Source organism: Stegostoma tigrinum, chromosome 7 (assembly GCF_030684315.1).
Source record: "Stegostoma tigrinum isolate sSteTig4 chromosome 7, sSteTig4.hap1, whole genome shotgun sequence".
Classification (NCBI taxonomy): domain Eukaryota; kingdom Metazoa; phylum Chordata; class Chondrichthyes; order Orectolobiformes; family Stegostomatidae; genus Stegostoma; species Stegostoma tigrinum.
Window position 1 is genome coordinate 36,714,723 of NC_081360.1, and position 19,709 is coordinate 36,734,431.

Consider the following 19,709-nt stretch of genomic DNA (forward strand, 5'->3'; position numbering starts at 1 on the left):
AATCGCTCCATAGTCTTGCTCTTTTCTATCTCTACAACCTGCTAAACACCGCAGTTGCGAAGGTTTGACAGCGAGGAAGCATAAAGTGATCTTAGGATGATGGTCTTCATGAACTGAGCACTATGTGACAAATTTGGTGCAATTGGGAATTCAGAATGGGAGGGAATATTTTTAATACACTTTATTTCATTCTCCAGTATCTGGTGATTGTTTGACCGTAAGTTGCTCTTACTAAAAATAAGATAATAACTGTTGTAATTTCAGTAAAGTCAGCCAGGTGGGTCCCATAGAATATGAGGTTCCTGACTGGGGCTCTTAATCTGGACCAATTGGGCAGTCCTGCCTGATAGACATAAACAGGGGTTCTGCTCAGTCCATAAGCTGGTTCTGTGCTAGCTGGGTTGGTGTCTTGTACTATGCATGTGTCCGTAAAGGGTGACTTGGTGATGGGATACTGACCTTCGTGGAACTATTTCCGTAGCAACAAGTGAGATACTGACATAGCTGCACTGGTGGGGAGTGTCCAGAGTGCCTACAAGGGCAAGAATTACCGCCAACAGCTCTCCCACATTTGGGGTATCACTGGGAAAATGCTGGACTTGGTTACACGTTGACTGTAGCAATTCTTTCATGGGCTCTGTTTTTAGTCATTGTAGACACCCAGCCAAAGTTTTTGGATGTACATAGAGTTCATTCATCAAATATGGGGATGACGATTGAAAAGTTGCAAGCATGTTTTGCAATTCACAGCCCCTATTTTGGGCCTTATTCTATTGGTATGAGACAAAAGAGGAATTGAGTGAGATAAAAGTGTTTAGCACAGCTGTAAGTTCAGGTGGGGAATAGGTGGCTAAGCATCCAAATGAATGACTAGGCAGTGCTGGGAGGGCAACAGCGAGTAAGGGGAGGATGTTGTATTTTTTAAAATTATTCATGGAATGATGGTGTCACTGGCTAAGCAGCATTTATTGCCCATCCCTAATTGCCCAGAGGGCAGTTGAGAGTCAAACATATTGCTGTGGGGCTGGAGTCACACACAGGCCAGACCAGGTAAAGATGACAGTTTCTTTCCCCAAAGGACATTAGCCAGCCAGATAGGTTTGTCCCCACAATCAATTCATAGTCATCATTAGATTGTTAATTCCAGATATTTATTGAATTCAAATTCTACCATCTGCTGTGGTGGGATTCAAACCCAGGTCCCCAGAACATTATCTGGGTCTCTGGATTAACAGTCCAGTGATAATATCACTAGGCCGTTGCCTTACTGTGATACTATGTCATAAATGACAAAAGATAAAAAGAGATGAGATTGATGCCACTGTCATTAAGGGTCAAGGTAATAACAGTTAAATAGCAGAAATATTGAACAGTTTATTTGAATGAGTGGTTATTGGAGAAGCCAGCAAAGTGGACAAGACACAAGGAAGTGATGTCAAAGGTGAGACAAATACATAAACTATTGAAAGGAGCAGGTAACTGACAAATAATTCATTCTTAGGGTACACATCTAATCAGGATGCGATTACATTCACACATGTTAAAATAAGTCATGGAATAGACAGCAGAGGCATTATTGTGCGTTGGCTAGATGTCTAGCAGATGATTCAGAATAATGCCAGCAGCACAGGTTCAATTCCATTTCTGATGTGGGAGTTGAACATAATGTAAGGATGTTAGGATGTTATATGTGTAGCTTTGGACTTGTTTTTTTAAGGAACGGTGTAAACATGCTGGAGGTGGTTTGAAGTTTTACTAGACTGATCGCTGAAATAAGCAGATTGGCTTAAAAGGAAACAATGAATAGACTTGGCATGTTTTCACTTGAGTTTAAAAAAGTGAGGTTGAAAGATTGAAGTATGTACAATCTTAAACAGACTTTACCAGGTAGATGTGATAAATGAAACAAAGAACTGCAGATGCTGGAGACCAGGGATTGGTGCTGGGTTGTTTGTTATTTATAAAAATGGTTTGGATGGGAATTTAGGAGGCATGGTTAGTAGATTTGCAGATGACACCAAAACTGGCAGTATAGTCAAGGTTGTCTAAGATTACAAATATATCTTGATCAATTGGGCCAATGAGCTGAGGAGTGACAGATGGAGTTTAATTTGGATAAATGCAAGGTATTGCATTTTGGTAAAACAAACAAATGCAGGACTTATACAGTTAATGGTAGGGCCCTGGAGAGCGTTGTCAAACAGAGATACTGAGGGGTTTAGGCACATAATTCTTTGAAAGTTGCATCTCAGATAGACAGGGTAGTTAAGAAGGTGTTTAGCACACTTGCCTTCATTGCTCAAACCATTGATTATAGGAGTTGAAATGTTATGTTGAGGTCGTACAGGGCTTTGGTGTGACCCCTTTTCTAATACTGTGTACAGTTATGGTTGCCCTGCTATGGGAAGAATATTATCAAATTGGGGAAGGTTCAGAAAAGATTTACCAGAATGTTGCTGGGAGTGGAGGGTTTGAGTTAAAGGATAAGCTGGACTTTTCACTAGAGCATAGGAGGCTAGAGTTAATGAGGTTTATAAAATCATGAAGGGCATAAATAAGGTGAATAGCAAAGTTTTTTCCCTATCGTGAGTGAGTTTAAAACTAGGGGGCATATCTTTAAGGTGAGAGGAGAAAGATGGAAAAGAACCTGAGGGACAACATTTTTCACACAGATGGTGGTTTGTGTGTGGAATGAACTGATAGAGGAATTGACAGGTGCAGATACAGTTGCAACAGTTAAAAAACATTTAGATAGGTATATGAATAGAAAAGGTTTAGAGGGATATGGGCCAAATGCAGGCAAGAGGGACTAATTTGGTTTGGGGAACTGGGTTGGCACAGCTGAGTTGGACTTAAGGGTCTGCTTCTATGCTGCATGAGTCTATGACTCCATCTGAAACAAAAACAGAAATTGCGGTTAAAACTGGTCCAGCAGCATCTGTGGAGAAAACGCAGAATTAATGTTTTGAGTTTGATGACTGTTTATCAGAAATATTGTGGGTGAATCCAGAACGAGGGAGAACTGTTTTAAAATTAGGGGTCAACCTTCAAAACAGAAAAGAGAAGGACTTGTTTTCTGGAAGCATTGTCTGACTTTTAACACTCTCCCTCAGAAGGCAATGGAGGCAGGATAATTGAATATTTTCAAGGCAGAAGGAGTTACATTTTTGTTAGGCAAGTGAATTAAAGGTCTTGTGACTAGATGGGAATGTGGAATTTGAAATACAAACACAGTAATGTGGTGGGCTGAATGAACTCTACACTTCTGACGGTCATTTGCAGCTCAAGGAATAGGCTTGTGAAACAAAAACAGAAATTGTTGGAGAAACTCAGCAGGTCTGGCAGCATTTGTGAAGAGAAAGCAGAGTTAATGTTGCGGGACCAGTGACCTGAAATGCTCCACAGAAGCTGACATCCCATCATCAAGTCACCCTTTATTTACACATGGAAAGTAATTGACTCTGATCCAGCTTCCTCAGAGCCAGCTCTGAGAGTGACTGGAACCGCTGACACTCCTGTTTATATTTGTCAGCCAGGGCTCCCTGATTGGGCCAGATTAACAGCCCCAATTCATCTAGCTGACCTTGTTACAATCACTACATCACTCCCCCTCTGAATCTGAGGACATAGACCAGTTTTTTTTTGTAGTTCCTCCTGTGGCATTTTAGCACTGGTCAGGTTCCTCCAGCCCTGCCTCTAATCTGGGTGGTGCATTAAGCACAGGAGCTTACGTCTTGCACTTGGAGCATCTCAGAAGAAATTCATTCTGCTCTTCAGGCAGCAAAGGTGTCAAGGCAGCAACATCCACCGTATCAATCTCAGATTCGGAGGTATCTTCAACATTAAATGGAGTGGGAGAATGCACGGGTTTAGGAACAGTTGCAAAGTCAGTTGAAGAGCAGGGCATGTTGTGCTCCTGCACTATTTACGAATTTGTAGCTTTCATATGGTCCACAGGCTTGTTCAAGAATGTTGTACCTGCCCAAACTTTATATGTCACTGGACTTGACCTCATGTCAACTATGCTTCTTATCCATGCTGGGCCATTTTCCTGGTTCCGTCACCAAACTTTGTCCCAAAAGTAAACTGAATGTCTTGCTTAGTGGAGTCTTGTGTCTGACATTGGTATTCCTAATGCCGTTACATCCTCACCCCAGGTTTGGGAAGATCAGATTTAACTTGGCGTGGAGTCTTTTCCTCATTAGTAACTCTGCTGGAGTTATTCCTGTAGTTGCATAGGGGTGGTCATAAAATCAAACAGGAACAGCAACAGTTTGGTATCTAGTGAAGCTGTGGGTTATTTCATAAGCCTGCCTTCAAAATTTGGACTGCACTTTCCACTAGGCCATTGGATGAATGGATGGTATGGAGCTGTCCCTATATGTCGGATGTGATTTGACTTTAAGAAATACTCAAATTTCCTACTGGTATATAATGGCCTGTTATCTCTGGCAAACACTTCCGAGATTCTGTATATTGCAAAGGATGTGTGCAGTTTTTCTATCATTATCCCCATGTTTGACAAGTGAATGGCATGCACTTTCAGCCACCTTATGTAGGCATCTGCAATGACTAAGAACATTGAGCCCATGTAAGGACCTGCATAGTTGCGTTAAACCAAGTCCAGGGTTTATGCACCCAATGAATGTGGGAAAGCTGCAAGTGGTAACTTCTTTCCTTTTTGGCACTCTGGGCACTGCCCCACCAACACAGCTATGTCTGCATCCAATCCTGGCCACCAGACAGAGCTTCTCACCAACAACTTCATTTTGGAGACCCTGAACGACCCTGATGGAGTTCAGCCAGTATCTGATGGCTATCTTTGCTCAGGACAATCACTCTTGCTCCTGATAGTATTATGCAGTCCTCCACTGTGATCTGGCCTCTCTAGGTCCAAAAAGGTTTCAGTTCCAGTTGTGATGGACCTATGACATCCGCAATCACTACCAGCTGTTTCAGTTTTGCCAGGACTGGGCCTTTCTGCATCCACAATCTGCTACTGTCAGCTGTGACTGGAAGAGTGTTCAGAAAATTTAAAATCATTATGTACTCTCCCAGTAACAGTAGTACTGGCAGTGTATCTGCAATCGGAAGGTGGCTCAATGTAGCTACATTTGCCAATTGGCCTCACAGACGGTGTTCCAACTTGTAATTTACGCTCATAGTATTAGAGCCCACTGCTGAATTTGGCCTGAAGCTATGAGCTGCACTGCCTTGTCCTCTTTATGTAGGTCTAGCCGGACATAGCTGTCCTTTAGTACCACAAATTTGTATCTGTAAAGGTACTGGTGGAACATCTTGACTCCAAATATGATTGCCAAACCCTCCTTCTCCATCTGGGCATATTTACACTCTGCAATAGCCAAAGTCCTAGTTGCATATGTTATTGGGCGTTTCCCTCCATCAGGCCACCTATGAGCTAATACTTCCCCGATTAAATACAGGGAGGCATCATATGCCAATACCAGATCTCCTGACACTCTCTTTATGTCTGTCAGCCAGGGATCCCTGACTATACCAGATTAACAGCCTGAATCAGGGAACTCAATATTCTATGAGGTCTACCCAGCTGACCTCTTTATAATCTCTGTGGAGCCTGGTGAATGTAGGATCCATATCATTACAGCTCCATATATTTGCTTCATGAGTTCCTCATGGTGGTATCCTTTACCAATCTATCTTCAGTGGCTTCATCAATAACCTTTGCTGATGAGTGCACAGTCTTTAATTCCATTGCCACAACTCAGATAATGAAGTAGTTTGATGGCATTACCACAAAGACCTTAAAAACAAACTGATAAATGGCAAAGAACATCTGCGTGACAATGTAATGACCATCTCCAACAAGAAAGTCTGAGTAACAACCCTAGACATTCAGTAGCGGAACCATCACTGAATTCCCCACCATTAACATCCTTGGTATTATTGCTGACCAAAAGCCTAGTGGATGACCCTGATAAATTCTATGTCTCCAAGAGGAGGCCACAGGCTGAGGATTCTGCAGCAAATGACTCTATTCCAGAGTCCTTGGACCCTGTCCACAAAAGCACAATTCAGGATTGCAATGAAGTACTTGTCAAGTGTATGGAAGCATGAACCTCCAACATATTTTAAAAAACCAACACCATCCAGGACAGAGCAACACCCCTTGATTAGCACTCATCCTCCACCTTAAGCATTCAGTCCTACTATAATTTCTGCGCTGTATTTGCAGCGTGTACAAAATGCAGTGTAGAAACTTACTAAATATTCTTCAAATTCTTCTAACTGAAAGAATTAAGGCAGTACAACTTGGGAACATGATCGCCAGCAAGTTCTCCTCAAGTCACATAGTATCCATGCTCTTGAAAATATTTCACTATTCCTTCATCATTACTGGGTCCAGATTTTGTAACTCCCTATAACAATAAATACACCACATGGATTGCAGTGGTTCAAGGGGCTGGCTACCTGCACCTTCCCAAGGCAATTAAGATGAGCAATAAATGCTGATTTTGCAACAGATGCAGGCATCCTGTTAACAAATTAGAAAAAAGCAAACAACAAATTCAATGGTAAGTTAGTAGAAATCTTCAAAAATGCTAAGTAAGTGAAACTTACAAAAGGAGTAGTTAAGGCAAATACTAAGATACATTAAGGAATCACTGTGTATGTATAAAGGAGAGAGGAACAAAACAATATTCTGATAGGGTTTAGTGAAAAAAAGGAGGGAAGAAGGTTTTTTGTAAGATACGTGCTGACAAAGACAGGTTAGGCTGAATGGCCCATTTCTGTGCTGTAGATGCCATATAAATACAGTGATGTAGAATTCCCATGGTAAACCAAGAAATGTATTAATTTTATGAAGAATTGTGAAAAACATAATGTGGCAGAAATTCATTTGTATATTACTGCTTATATATATTGTCTGTGGATGGCAAGTTTTCGAGGGCTACCTGCAAGACCCATGTGCCATCCTTCAATGAGGAAAACTACATAAAGTGCCTACTTATCTCCCAAAATATCTTCAACCGTTTCTATTTTTTACAATCACCTGATGGTGTACAATGCCCAAGCTGTCATTAATTGGTAAAACTAACAAACTTAATGAAACAATGTAACTTACATGAATATGTTTATGTTTGAAAGATACCTTGAGAAGTTTTATAATATGCTTGTCGGTAGACATTTCCAGAAATTTTTTTTGCACTGCGGCATTTCTGTCAGCTAAAACCTCCACTGCTTTTATTGCTTTCATCTGCATCCTGATTTTCCGTCCACTGAGGATATTTACAATCGCAGCCACTGCGCCTTCAGCAACAATCGCATCTTGGTTCTTCGTGTGACCACGTGCAACTTCAGCCAAAGCAACTGATGCGTCACCCTGCAAAGCTTCTATATGAAAATTGCATTTATAACAGTTAGGACTCTTAGTCATATCACAAAGTTTAATTGATTAACTAAAATGTTGACAGCATACGCAATGAGCCATGAATAGAAAATAAAGCAGCTATAAAAATACACAGTGAGCCTATGAATATCTACTTCAGGATTTTGCTAAGTAAAGGCACAATACTCTGAAAGAATGTTCTCTCATTACAGAGGAATGACGGACAATGATTTAACCACCTTACCTGAGGCAAACGGAGAGATTGAGAAGGAAGGACCTTCACTGTAATCTGAACTGGTGCACAAATTGAACGCAAACTGTAAGTACAGTCATCACAAATCCAGAAACTTAGGCAGTCAGAGCTGTGGGATTTGGCTTAATAGCTCTGTTTCTCCAAGTAATGAGCGGAATTCACAAGACATATCTGATGTTGAAAATCCCAGGAAAGAGCAGCAGCATTGATAAACTAGATGGGTTTAATTCAGCTGGTTTGTGACCACTGAAAGTGAATCCTGTATGTGAACACTCACTTTCTAGAGGGAGCTTCCAGAGCTCAAACAGTTTTAATCATTCTTGTTACAGCTGTTTCCTCCAACTGCGCAATTGCAGAGCTGGCTCTTCATGGACAGGAGTTATTTGTGAAGACCTGGCTCATGACACTGTGGTCGTACAACAAGCAGAACCGAAAAGTTACTCCTTTATTCCACATGTGTTGGTGCACAATGATACCTCCCTAACCCAAGGAGAAGAAGGGGTGGCTGGAGGGAGGTTGAGATGCCTCATTCCCTTCTTAGATTGTCAGTGATTTCTTTACCCAGAGCAATGTCGCATGTCTCCTGTACACTGAGTTGTTCACACCAGTTTGGCAATGTTGCCTTGGCTCGCTGGCCTCACAGTCTGAAATTTACAATCTGCCCTATCCCTCCAGCCAGTTCAATCACCTTCTATTGTGTAGGGGTCAATATAGGGATGATGGCAACAGTACCACTTGTCTTTAAGCAATTCTGTTGTTGTGTGCTCCTTTGTCATGCAGGCAGATTAAGAACTGAGAATCATCTCAATGCGTAGTGAAACCTTTTAAGAACAAACCGTTCACTCACAGTTAAGGGAGTAATGTTAATAAATGCTCCATCATATACTCTTTTGTAACTGATAAAACCTTCACATTGTGAACTGGTTCCTACACACTCAGACCACGTGTTCTCCACTCACACACTCAGATGGCTTAAATGACTGTCATTTTTCAGTTACTGCGACTGTGCTCTTTATTCTTACAGAGAGTAAGAGGTCATTGACCGTTTTTCAGCAGGCGATGCAATTTCACTTGTGAACTCTACAGCTGTTAACCTGTACTGCACTATTTTGGTCAGGTGGAAAGGTCTCTTGTCACCATCACTGGGGAACAGACCTTGTCTGGAGGAGAATCTATATGGAGGTATTACTAAACTGTGGGGCTTCTTGTTCTCTGTATCATGGCATGTTCACTTTTGAATGAGGTGATATTGGGTGTTAGGGATAAATAGGTTGGATGATGTGACAGCAACCCTAGGAATACAATTATGGCAGTTGAGCAGGAGAGTCAGCAGTTTGAGACATCATGGTGTGGCAAGTGGGCAGGGAGTAGCAGCTGTCTGACGTCTGAGCGTGCTGTTTAAATACGTTTGATTTGCAAAGTAATAATGGGGTCAGCAATTTCCTCAAGCCCCACACACAATTAGCTGGCCCTTTGATTCTGCATATCTCACTGGTTGGTTGCTGAACTGTTATGGCTTGCAGGAAGGCATATAGATGTTCACTGGGAGATAGTCGGAACTGTTGATGCTGGAGCCTCATATAACAAGATATGGAACTGGATGAATACAGCAGACCGGGCAGCATCAGAGCAGCAGGAAAGCTGGCATTTCGGGTCTGGACCCTTCTTCTACTGGATCACTGGAAAGTATACCCTGAGGGAGGGACAGGTTCATTGGCTAAATAACCTGTCAATCTGGACAGCCAGATTCAAAAGCAGCCAATCTGGCCATCATTAAAGGGGCTATGCATTCAATGATTGCTCTGCTGTTCTGAACAAGAGCAATTATTGTTTCAGTAAGATGTATCCAATTCTACAGTCCTTCCTAACTTATTTATCCTATCTTAGGATTCAGGACTCATATGACACTTTGTTGGATCTTTCTTCACTTCAACTTGGTTGAAGGCTGCTGGAGCGTGAGGTAAATTAAAACAAAGTGCCCAGGCCATGCAGAAAAAGTGTCCTCCCAATCCTTGCAACTCCTATCCAATCCTAAGTTTTGAATCCCTGGATAGTCACTGATAACAAGTTTCCTGTGATTTTTTTTATAGCACAAGTGGCCATGGAGCTACAACGTTTGAGTGATGGGGCTGCTGGTAAACACTAAACAGATTAACATGAAGCATTTCGAGTTGAAGCATGTTTCATGTCCCAGAGTGTGATGCATGGCCTCAGATGGTGGGATGCATCCCTGGATTCAGTTTAGAGAATATCGGTATACAATCTCACACAGAGAGACAGTAATACTAACATGTTAATTAAAAAATCTCCAACCCAACTCTCAGAAGACCAGAAAGGCAAGCTTACTGGGAGCAGACATCATCGGGGAGGAGTACACTCGAGTAGATAGGTGAGGAAACAACTTGATGCTTGATTCAAAAAACAGATTATTGGTATCAAAAAGACAGGGAAACACTGTTCAACTGACAGGCCAGTTAAAGACTGGGAAGTTGCAGCTACTGTGTTATATCATCTCCTGCTGCCAGGATTCTGGACCTCTGACTAGTGCTGGTGAGAATCTTGTAGTAGGAAGGGGAGGACACAGTGATCATGATCCACGTGGGCGCCACTGATATAGGCATGACAAGGAAAGTGATCGTTCAGAGTCAATGCAAGGAACTAGAAAACAAGTTAAAAAGCAGAACCTCAAAACTCAAATAATCTATGGTTTATTACCTAAGCAATGTGTAAATTGACAAAGGGACAATGAGATAAACAAATGTGTGACCCAAAGACTGGACTGAGAGAAGTGAGTTCTGGTTAATTGGGTACCAAAATGGTATGGGGAAAGTGGGCACTGTGCCATTAGGACTTTATACCTGAACTGTGCTGTGGCTGGTGTTCTAGTGAGTTGTAAAACTAGGGAAGTTGAAGGACTTCAAACCAAATAGCAGTGAAAAGTGAGTGAATTTGCGAAGGTGTAGTAATTCAAAGTGTAGAGACAAGAGAAAATTGGAAATAATGAACAGACTGTGACAGGAAGGGTTAGAAAGTACAAATTAAGAATAAATCAACACACAAGGCTAGAAATTACAAAAATAATAAAAGGACTAATTGTATTTTGGAAGGCTGGCAAAAAGGATTACTTTGCTCCAACTGAAATGAGAATTGTTGGAAATGCTTATCATTTCTGGTTGCATCTATGCAGTGAAATATAGAGAACAATGGCTCTTCAACAGAACCAGTGCAGGTCATTGATCTGCAATATCTGTTTCTCTCTCGAAAGATGCTGCATTGTCTGCTGATTATTTCTTGAACTTTCTTTTGAGATTTTCAATTTTCAGAAGCTGCATTGAGATTTTTGATCTTCTCCCATGAAATTGCCCAAACTGGGGACTTGTATACGTGATTCATTTTATTTTAAATTGAGAACTATTTCTCACTCAATGTGAACAGAAAAAAATACACCTCGCAAAATCCATTTGTGTGGATGGAAATAGCAAATTATTCCAAGTGATTTGGTTGGTGCTAATTTTGCTTTTTTTAATCTTGGAAGTAAAATCCAGAGTACCCAGAAGGGGAACTATTCTGCTAAAAAAAGGTGCTTTCTGGCACTGACATAAACAAGCTCTTTTTCTGGGCAAGTGTTAACAGCTCTAAGGTTAAACCTTTCCAAATTGATTGATAAATGTGAAGTCTCAGTCAAATCCCTTAGTTACACTATAATAGGTGAATGTCAGTGGGCCAACAGACAATGCAGCCATACTGGCTGATGTCAGGAAACTGGCCAGAACAGACAAGCAAGGCTGAACTCAGAAGAGGAGAAAATTACTGCAGTTTCTAGAACCTGTACTGGAAACAACAAAGTGCTGGAGATCACAGTTGGTCAGGCAGCAACCACAGACAGAAAACGAGCTAGCCTTTTGAATCCAGCTGACTTTTCATCAGAGCTTAAGTGAAGTGTGGAGGCGGCAGCATTGATATAATAGTTGGGGGTGGGGGTGGGTTGGAGTGCTGCGGGTGAAAGGATGTTGATTGTTCAGATTAAGCGATCAGCATGTCAGAAAGGCAGAACATTGGTGTGTCTAACAGCCAAACTGAGAAGAACAGACAGTTCCACTGGAGTGGGGGGAGGGGATAGAGGAACATTTGGATATATTTCTCTCCACTTCTCCAACTTCAGAGGGACCACATGTTCTTGACAGTCTGGAGTTAGACATAGAGATAATGGGAACTGCAGATGCTGGAGAATCCAAGATAACAAAGCGTGAAGGTGGATGAACACAGCAGGCCAAGCAGCATCTCAGGAGCACAAAAGCTGATGTTTTGGACCTAGACCCTTCATCAGAGGTTGCCCTCCAAGATGGGCAATAAATACTGGTCCAATTAGTGAAACCAACATCACACGACTGAACGAAAAAAAACTCTGACGATCAGAGTTGCCCTGAAACTCTTTGGGTAAAAGCTATCAGATGTGCAAATTCTTGTAAGCTGTGATATGAAAGGCATGTGACCTAATTTTGTATGAGCTGCTAAGTGTTTCAGATTTGAAATGTTAATCTTGCCAGATGTGTGACAGGCAGAACTACTGTGGTGCAAGTAATGCTGCATTAGTACCTCCAAACAAATGACAGACATTGGCTGCACAAGAGACGTCAGATGAATATGACTGGCTTCCCAAGAGGCACTCCTCTGCAATGTTTATTATGCTAACCGATACACATTGAAGCATGAAGTATTGAATAGACTATAGTAAACACCCTGACACAGCGCAGCACATCATTCACCTTTTCATCACCCTGAAATCATTCATCTTCTTGCAGGTTGTGAGTCATCCACTGGCATCGTCATCTGTAGCCACGTCTGCCCTGACTATTTTTTGGCAGTCAGGATGGCCTCCTGTTGCCATCAACTGAGTGTACTAAGCCCCCTGGCAGTTTTCAGGGTCAGCTTAATTTGAATTACATCAGGTTGCAACATGATAGATTTTTACTTGCCATCAGCATGGAAAAGAAAAACTTTCTTTGTCTCCTGGACGGCCTTCAGAAGAACCTCTAGGGAAGGTACTGTTAAAGCATTGAACCACTTTTTGCGTCTTCCTTGATATCTCCAGGAATGTGTGGTTTGGTGAGTTGTGGTGGAGTGATGCCCTGAATTACAGAGAGCTGAGTGCTGTATAGTGTCTTAAATATGGTAACTAGATGTGGAAATTTGGAAAGTCCCAGTGGGACTTCAGATTTCATGCCCATAAAATTTGAGATCTTACTTACACACGCATATACAATGAACTGCAAAGAACATAACTGTACAAAACAAAGTCATCCAACCCCTGTGGAAGTCGTTCCTATTCTTAAACACACCTCCACACATATTTTCAAAAAAAAAGATGTCTGCCCAGGCTTTCTGTACGCTAACCACAAATGAGGATGGTGATAGATGAATAAAACTAAATGTTTTGTGCATGATGGTCATCTTTTGTATTTGTTCTTTTGATGTGCAATACCCTTTACTAAACAGTGCCTCCATCCTATCCCTGATAACATGCAGAAAGTCTTCAAAACCTTTACCAATGATGCTGGGTATTCAGGACTCTGCAGACATTTCAGGCTTACACATTCTTAACATAAGTGAATCTAATTCTCTCTTGTGCTTGTGCTCAGACTGCTGCAGGTTTTTAAATTCTTCAGCAACAAATCAATCCTGGATTCAAATGGTGAGCTTCCATCAAGTAAAATCTATCATGTTGCAACCTGATGTAATTCAAATTAAGCTGACCCTGAAAACTGCCAGGGGGGCTAGTATACTCAGTTGTTATCCAACCCTAATAAAAACCGAAAGAACTGCAGATGCTGTAAATCAAGAACAAAAACAAAGTTGCTGGAAAAGCCCAGCAGGCCTGGCAGCATCTGTGAAGGATAAAAACAGAGTTAACGTTTTGGGTCCGGTGATCCTTTTTCAGAACAACTCTACTTGAGTTTTAAAGATAGTAGGAACTGCAAATGCTAGAGAATTTGAAATAGCAAGGTGTAGAGCTTGATGAACACAGCAGGCCAAGCAGCATCAGAGGAGCAGGGAGGCTGACGTTTCAGGCCTAGACCCTTCTTCAGAAATGGGGGAGGGGAAGAGGGTTCTGAAATAAATAGGGAGAGAGGGGGAGGCGGATCGAAGATGGATAGAGGAGAAGATAGGTCTCCTCTATCCATTTCTATCCGCCTCCTCCTCTCTCCCTATTTATTTCAGAACCCTCTTCCCCTCCCCCATTTCTGAAGAAAGGTCTAGACCCAAAACGTCAGTCTTCCTGATCCTCTGATGCTGCTTGACCTGCTGTGTTCATCCAGCTCTATACCTTGTTATCTCTATTTGAGTTTTGTTTGAGCATAAAATCCAACGTACAATTTGGAAAAATGTTTAAAAATAAATTACCTGAAGTCACACTTAACATTTCCACCAGTAGCGGAATTGCTCCTTCATTAGCCACTAAGGTCTGATTAACTGGATTATTAGTGCATAATATCCGAATGCATCTAGTTGCATTGATTAACACATCTTCGACTTCAGAATTTAAAATCTTCACCAGAGGAGGAATGGCACCCTGGGAAGTCAAAAGAATAAGTGCTCATGAGTATCTAATTAGGTACAGTTCCAATGAGTCAAAGTTATAAGTTTAAGGGTAACATTACAAAAGTAATAAATAATTTTACTGGCACAGTACAGAATGAGGCCATTTGACCTATTAAACCCATGTTCACTGGAAGTGTAATATAGTGAGACTCACTCTCTCGCCTTTCCCTTGCAGCCCTACAACTTCTTTCCTTCAGGATACCAGACCGAATCTCTCCAGTCACCTTTCAATCAGTGGATTTTAGTCTCAACCTACTTAAAAGGTGTAATAAGTGAAAAGGGTGATTAAAAGTGTCTATGAAGCCCTACAGCTCATTTAAAGGATTGAAAACATAATTTTGCCTCTAGTTACTTCCATTGGCTTGATGCTATCAATGCCTCAGAGGGATCAAAATGGCATTTGTTGCATGCACACACTTCAACTGTCAATTTCACTCGTAAGTACACTAACAATTAAAATCTGCAGCAAGAATGCAGTGCAGGAAAATCATGATACAATCAACTTATGCAATGCCAACATGAAGTGAACTGCACCATTTCAAAACTGAATGCTCTAGCCAACACCCTTTCCTAACCTTACAGAGGTGAATATGCATTATGCAGCAGGGTAGGGCTCAACGGTACTACTTAAAGGAATATAAAGGAAGTAGATTAGTTACTGGTTGATTTCCTCTGATGTTACCATGATTATACAATTATATAATGCTTTTCTTAGATCATTGAAGTTGCAAGGGTCTACAGAGAGTGGTATTACAATCACTGAAGAACTTTGTCCAAACTTCAAGATTTCTGAAAAAACTTGTTGCTTACAGACATCGGAGCCCAGGGTGAATGACAGGATGAGCAGAGACCACAAAGAGCAGGGTATTCTAATACAAGAGCTAAGGGCAGGAAGAAGACAGAAGAAGAGATTTCAGCAGGACTCCATATATACCCAGGATGTTGTAGGTACAATTCTCCTTACAAGAATCTCAGAAAAAACATAGTGACATGTATACACTTTAGCGTCAAAGACTTGTTCAGCATAGAAATAAGCCCTTCCATCCACATGTCTAAACTGTGACAAGTGAAGTATTCAATAACTCCATCAGTGCCCCAGCAATCTCCTCCCTTGCCTCACATAGCAGCCCAGGATACATCTCAGGCCCTGGGGATTTATACACATTTATGCTGGTAAAACATCAAATGTCTCCTCCTAACTAATCTTAACAAGCTCTGAAACCTTACGGCACCAAGTGAAATCTCCAGCTTCAAAGTTTTTCTCCTTTTTGAATACAGCTGAGAAATATTCACTTCAAACCTTACCCATGTCATCTGGCTCAGTGTACAAGTTGCCCCTTTGGTGTCCTGGACCCCACTTTTTCCCTGGTAATCCTTTTACTCTTAATATGCTTATAAAATACTTTAGGGCTTTCCTTAATCCTATCTGCCAAAGTTATTTCATTGCCCCTCTTTGGCATAATTTCTTTTTTAAACATGCCCTACAATCTCTATACTTCGCAAGAGCCTCCTCTTTGATAAGGATGTACTCAGTGAAATATGCCACTTGTTGTAGCTACAACTACAAGATTATATCAGAGCAAGTATCATTGTGGAGAAGACTGTGCTGATGAACATTTAAGTGCTGGATCTTTTCGAGCTGGAGTTGGATATTACAGTTACATCTCACAATTTGCCATCTACTGTGGTGCAGAGGAGATTACTGATGCTCTATTCAAAGAGAATAGTTACATTTCATTTTCTCGGCCCAAAGTCTAGCAGGGAATACAAAAAATAGAAACTCCTGGAAAAGCTCAGAAGATCTGGCAGCATTTGTGGAGAGAAATCAGAGTTAACAGTTCGGATCTCTGAGGAGGGGTCATTCGGGTTGAAATGTTTACTCTGATTTCTCTTCACAGATGCTACCAGACCTGCTGAGCTTTTCCAGCAACTTCTATTTTTATCTTTAATCTACAGAAACGATAGTCCTTTCAGTTTTTAGTTAAGAAAAGTGAATAATCGGCTTTGCTAGGATTGCAGGCATCCCAATGTGTGAAAGAAGGCAACTGACATCTTAAATAGCATTTTGCTCATGCAAAATGTCAACTCTGTCTTATACCTGAGATGAAAGGTATTCTATTCATTCAAAATCCAACTGCTGGATGACCATAAACAGCAAAGTATGAGTATTGATACTTGATATTCTGGCAGCAGACTGTTAGGGTGACTATATTGAACCATCACTGTAGACTAAAGAGTGGTTACTGGGTGACAAAGATGTTGATAACAAAGTCCTGATGCTCAATCTATGTACATGTGAAAACATTTTATTATAGGTCCCACAGTATATCTATATTTCTACATCTGATAGAAAGCTCTCTTGATGAACTCCTGCTGTGATTGGATATGCCCCTCATCATTGGCTACACTGGAAGATATGGAGACTGATACTCTGGAGTGGATGGATTTTACTAGTAGTCATTCAGTAAACAGTTAATTTCAGTGAAAATGTAATAATGTGTTTGACAGAGCTATGATTGTATGATAGCTGAGATGTTTTCTTTGATATCTTTTCCCAATCAATAATTGTGTGGCTCTACATTGTGGTGGTGTGTTAATAGTATGTTGTGCCAAAGAGAAATAGGTCATGAATACTGTTAATAGTCTCCAACGGATCAGCTGAAGCAACAGTTAGCAGAAGCTAAAAGACTTGATGGAGTAAAGTTTCGAATTTGGATATAATCATCAATCAAATGCATATTCTACTAATGCTTCTCATTGAGGTTAAGGTTCACATTACTGTTTTAACTCATTTTTATACTTGCATGCATAAATTTTCATAAGCAAGTTCAGTCAGACAGTATTTTAAAATATATTAAATGCATTAGAAGGCACTTGTATAATGTGCGAAAATGTGAAGTTGTTCATTTTGGAAGGGAGAACAGAAGAACAATATTATTCAAATAGAAAAAAAGCTACAGAAAGCTGCAACCTGTAGGAACCCATGCATGAAACACAGAAAGCAGGTGCAGCAGGTAATCAAGAATGCCAAATGAATTATGGCCCTCACCTCAAGGGGTTTAGAATATAAGAATACAAAAATCTTTCTTCAACTGTACAAGGTGCTGGCGAGACATCATCTGACGTGCTGCAAACACCTTGGCTCCTCCCACCCGAGGTGAGATATTATTTCAGAGGAGGCAGTTCACACAAAACTCGCCAGTATGAGTCCTGGCAAGATTGTCCCCTGAACAAAGTCTAGACAGATTGGAAACCTACTCATTGGAGTCTCGAAGAAAGACAGGTGATCTCATTGAAACATACAGGATTCTTAAGGAGATTGACAGGGTAAACGTTGAGAGAATGCTTCTTCTGGGGGAGTCCAGGGCCAGATGGCACAGCCTCAGAATAAATGGGTGCCAATCTAGGGCTAAGATGCGATCTAGAATCAAATTCATTGGTGTATCTCATCTCACCAAAGAGTTACCCTGGCTATCAAAAATAAATTCACTGAAACTAGACCTACTCTGCCCTCAACAAGTTATATTCAATGAAGCTTGGGATGTCCACAAAAATGTCCATGCAAAAAACAGAAATTATGTAATTATGTAAATGTGGATGGGAATTCTGATCTATGGGAATTTTGGCATTTTTGCAACAATATAGATGCTCGGGACCTTTAGACTGTCTAATCCACCAACAATAAATAACTGGGTACAAAGTGAATGAAAATGACTTCAATGCATAGCTTTTACTGTTTTCATTGATTTACAGCAATCAGTTATTAATTAAATGTACGATTTTAAATACTTATCATCTTTACAAAGTAGTCTATCAGTTTGCTTACGCTTAAAAAAAATTAGTTTTAAGAATATCCTGAAAGGCTTGCCAAGTACAATAGTTGGAATATAGTATAGTGATTAACTTGACCTGGGGCATGGCCTGTTTAGGGTGGGGACTGTTCCCAACACAATATATTATGGAAACTCAGTTTGAGTTCAACTTGCACTTGAAATTCCTTAAGTTCATTTGTATTAGTTTGGCTAATTTTAGGCAAATTGCATTGAAATGATCAATGTAACATAACAGAGAAAAAGCAGTTGTAAACGTATAGAGATTTTGTTAAATGTTAAAACATTCTGGAGTTCAAAAACGATGCCAAAGCATAGAATAGTTCAAAAAAAAATTATGTTGCCCCATGCCTTTGATTTTATACATTGAATTCTACTACTTAAAAAATGAGTGAGAATTACTTACAAGGGAGGTGATTAGACTGGCGTTATCCTCAATCTGGGCAATATCAAACAGGATGACAGAACAACGTGACTGAAGCTCAGGCTGTTTACTGTGCAGTAATTCAATAAGAACTGGGATGATATTATAATCAATAATCGAGTGACAGACTTCAGAATAGCTGGAGAGATTACATAGTACAGCAGCAGCAATACATTGCAGTGTCTCATATTTACTGTATAACAAATCCACAAGAGCAGGAATGCTACCTAAATCAAAGAATTCAACAAGTTAGTGTTATGTAGGACACAATCTAGTTTCTTATACTTTTCAGGAACTTTCAACTTTGTGTTTATTAAGAAATTCTGAATTTATTGAGAAATCAGGAAAGCAGGACATGAAGACAGCTTTTGAAAAATAAGTAAATTCAGGCCTGACAAGGAGGGTCAAATGGCCACATCTTGCTGATAATATTTACATACTGGCGCAATACAACAAAGCAGTACATCCTTAATCTAGTCATTGTCAGTGAGTCAAAATCCTGAACTCCCTTCCTAACAGTTCTGCGACTGAACCCACAACAGATAGACTACAGTTCAAAAGGTGACTCACCACCACCTGCTCAATTACCATAATGTAATAAAAAAAGGTGGAGACCTGCAACCATCACATCTTGTCTCTTTTCACAGTCACTGAATGCTAAACTTTACTTGATGCCTAACTGCTTCTCTTTGTGTGGATTTCAAAATATTAAGTCATCAAAGATATAGAGTTTGTATTGATTATTTTAAGATACTAATAGTAGTAGGGGTATTTTTGTCCTGATTTTGTCACTGTATTGTTATTATAAAAGTGCTTTGAATTACACTTTCCAAAGAATCTCAATAAGTAACTTAGTCCTCATTTCATCACCACCCTTGATCTCTACACCCAAGAAAGCAAGGGCCTCAAACAGATGGGAACCTTCCCTAACACATCACAGGAAGTCCTGATACGGAACTATATTACCATTCCTCCACAGTCACAGTGTCAAAATCCTGCAGCTTCACAGAATCTCTACAGTGTGGAAAGCAGGTCATTCGGTCCATTGAGTCCACACTGGGCCACCAAACAGCATCCCACCCCGACCCATACCTTTGTAACCCTGCATTTCCCATGGCACATCCACCTAACCTTCACATTTTGGATTTTAGATGGAAACCCACACAGACACAGAGAGAATGTGCAAACTCCACACAGACAGTTGCCCAAGGGTGGAATTGTACCTGGGTCTCT

General features: G+C 40.7%; 1 protein-coding gene across 1 annotated transcript in view; it reads right to left on the minus strand.

Annotated features, from left to right (window-relative positions):
- Positions 1–19,709, minus strand: part of ankar (ankyrin and armadillo repeat containing) — a 105,601-nt gene that overhangs the window by 42,617 nt on the left and 43,275 nt on the right. Inside the window, exons 11-13 of the mRNA XM_059647178.1 lie at positions 18,459–18,703; positions 14,025–14,193; positions 7,133–7,374 (exon numbers count right to left, since the gene is read on the minus strand). Coding sequence (XP_059503161.1) covers positions 7,133–7,374; positions 14,025–14,193; positions 18,459–18,703 — 656 coding nt within the window. The remainder of the gene's footprint in view (positions 1–7,132; positions 7,375–14,024; positions 14,194–18,458; positions 18,704–19,709) is intronic.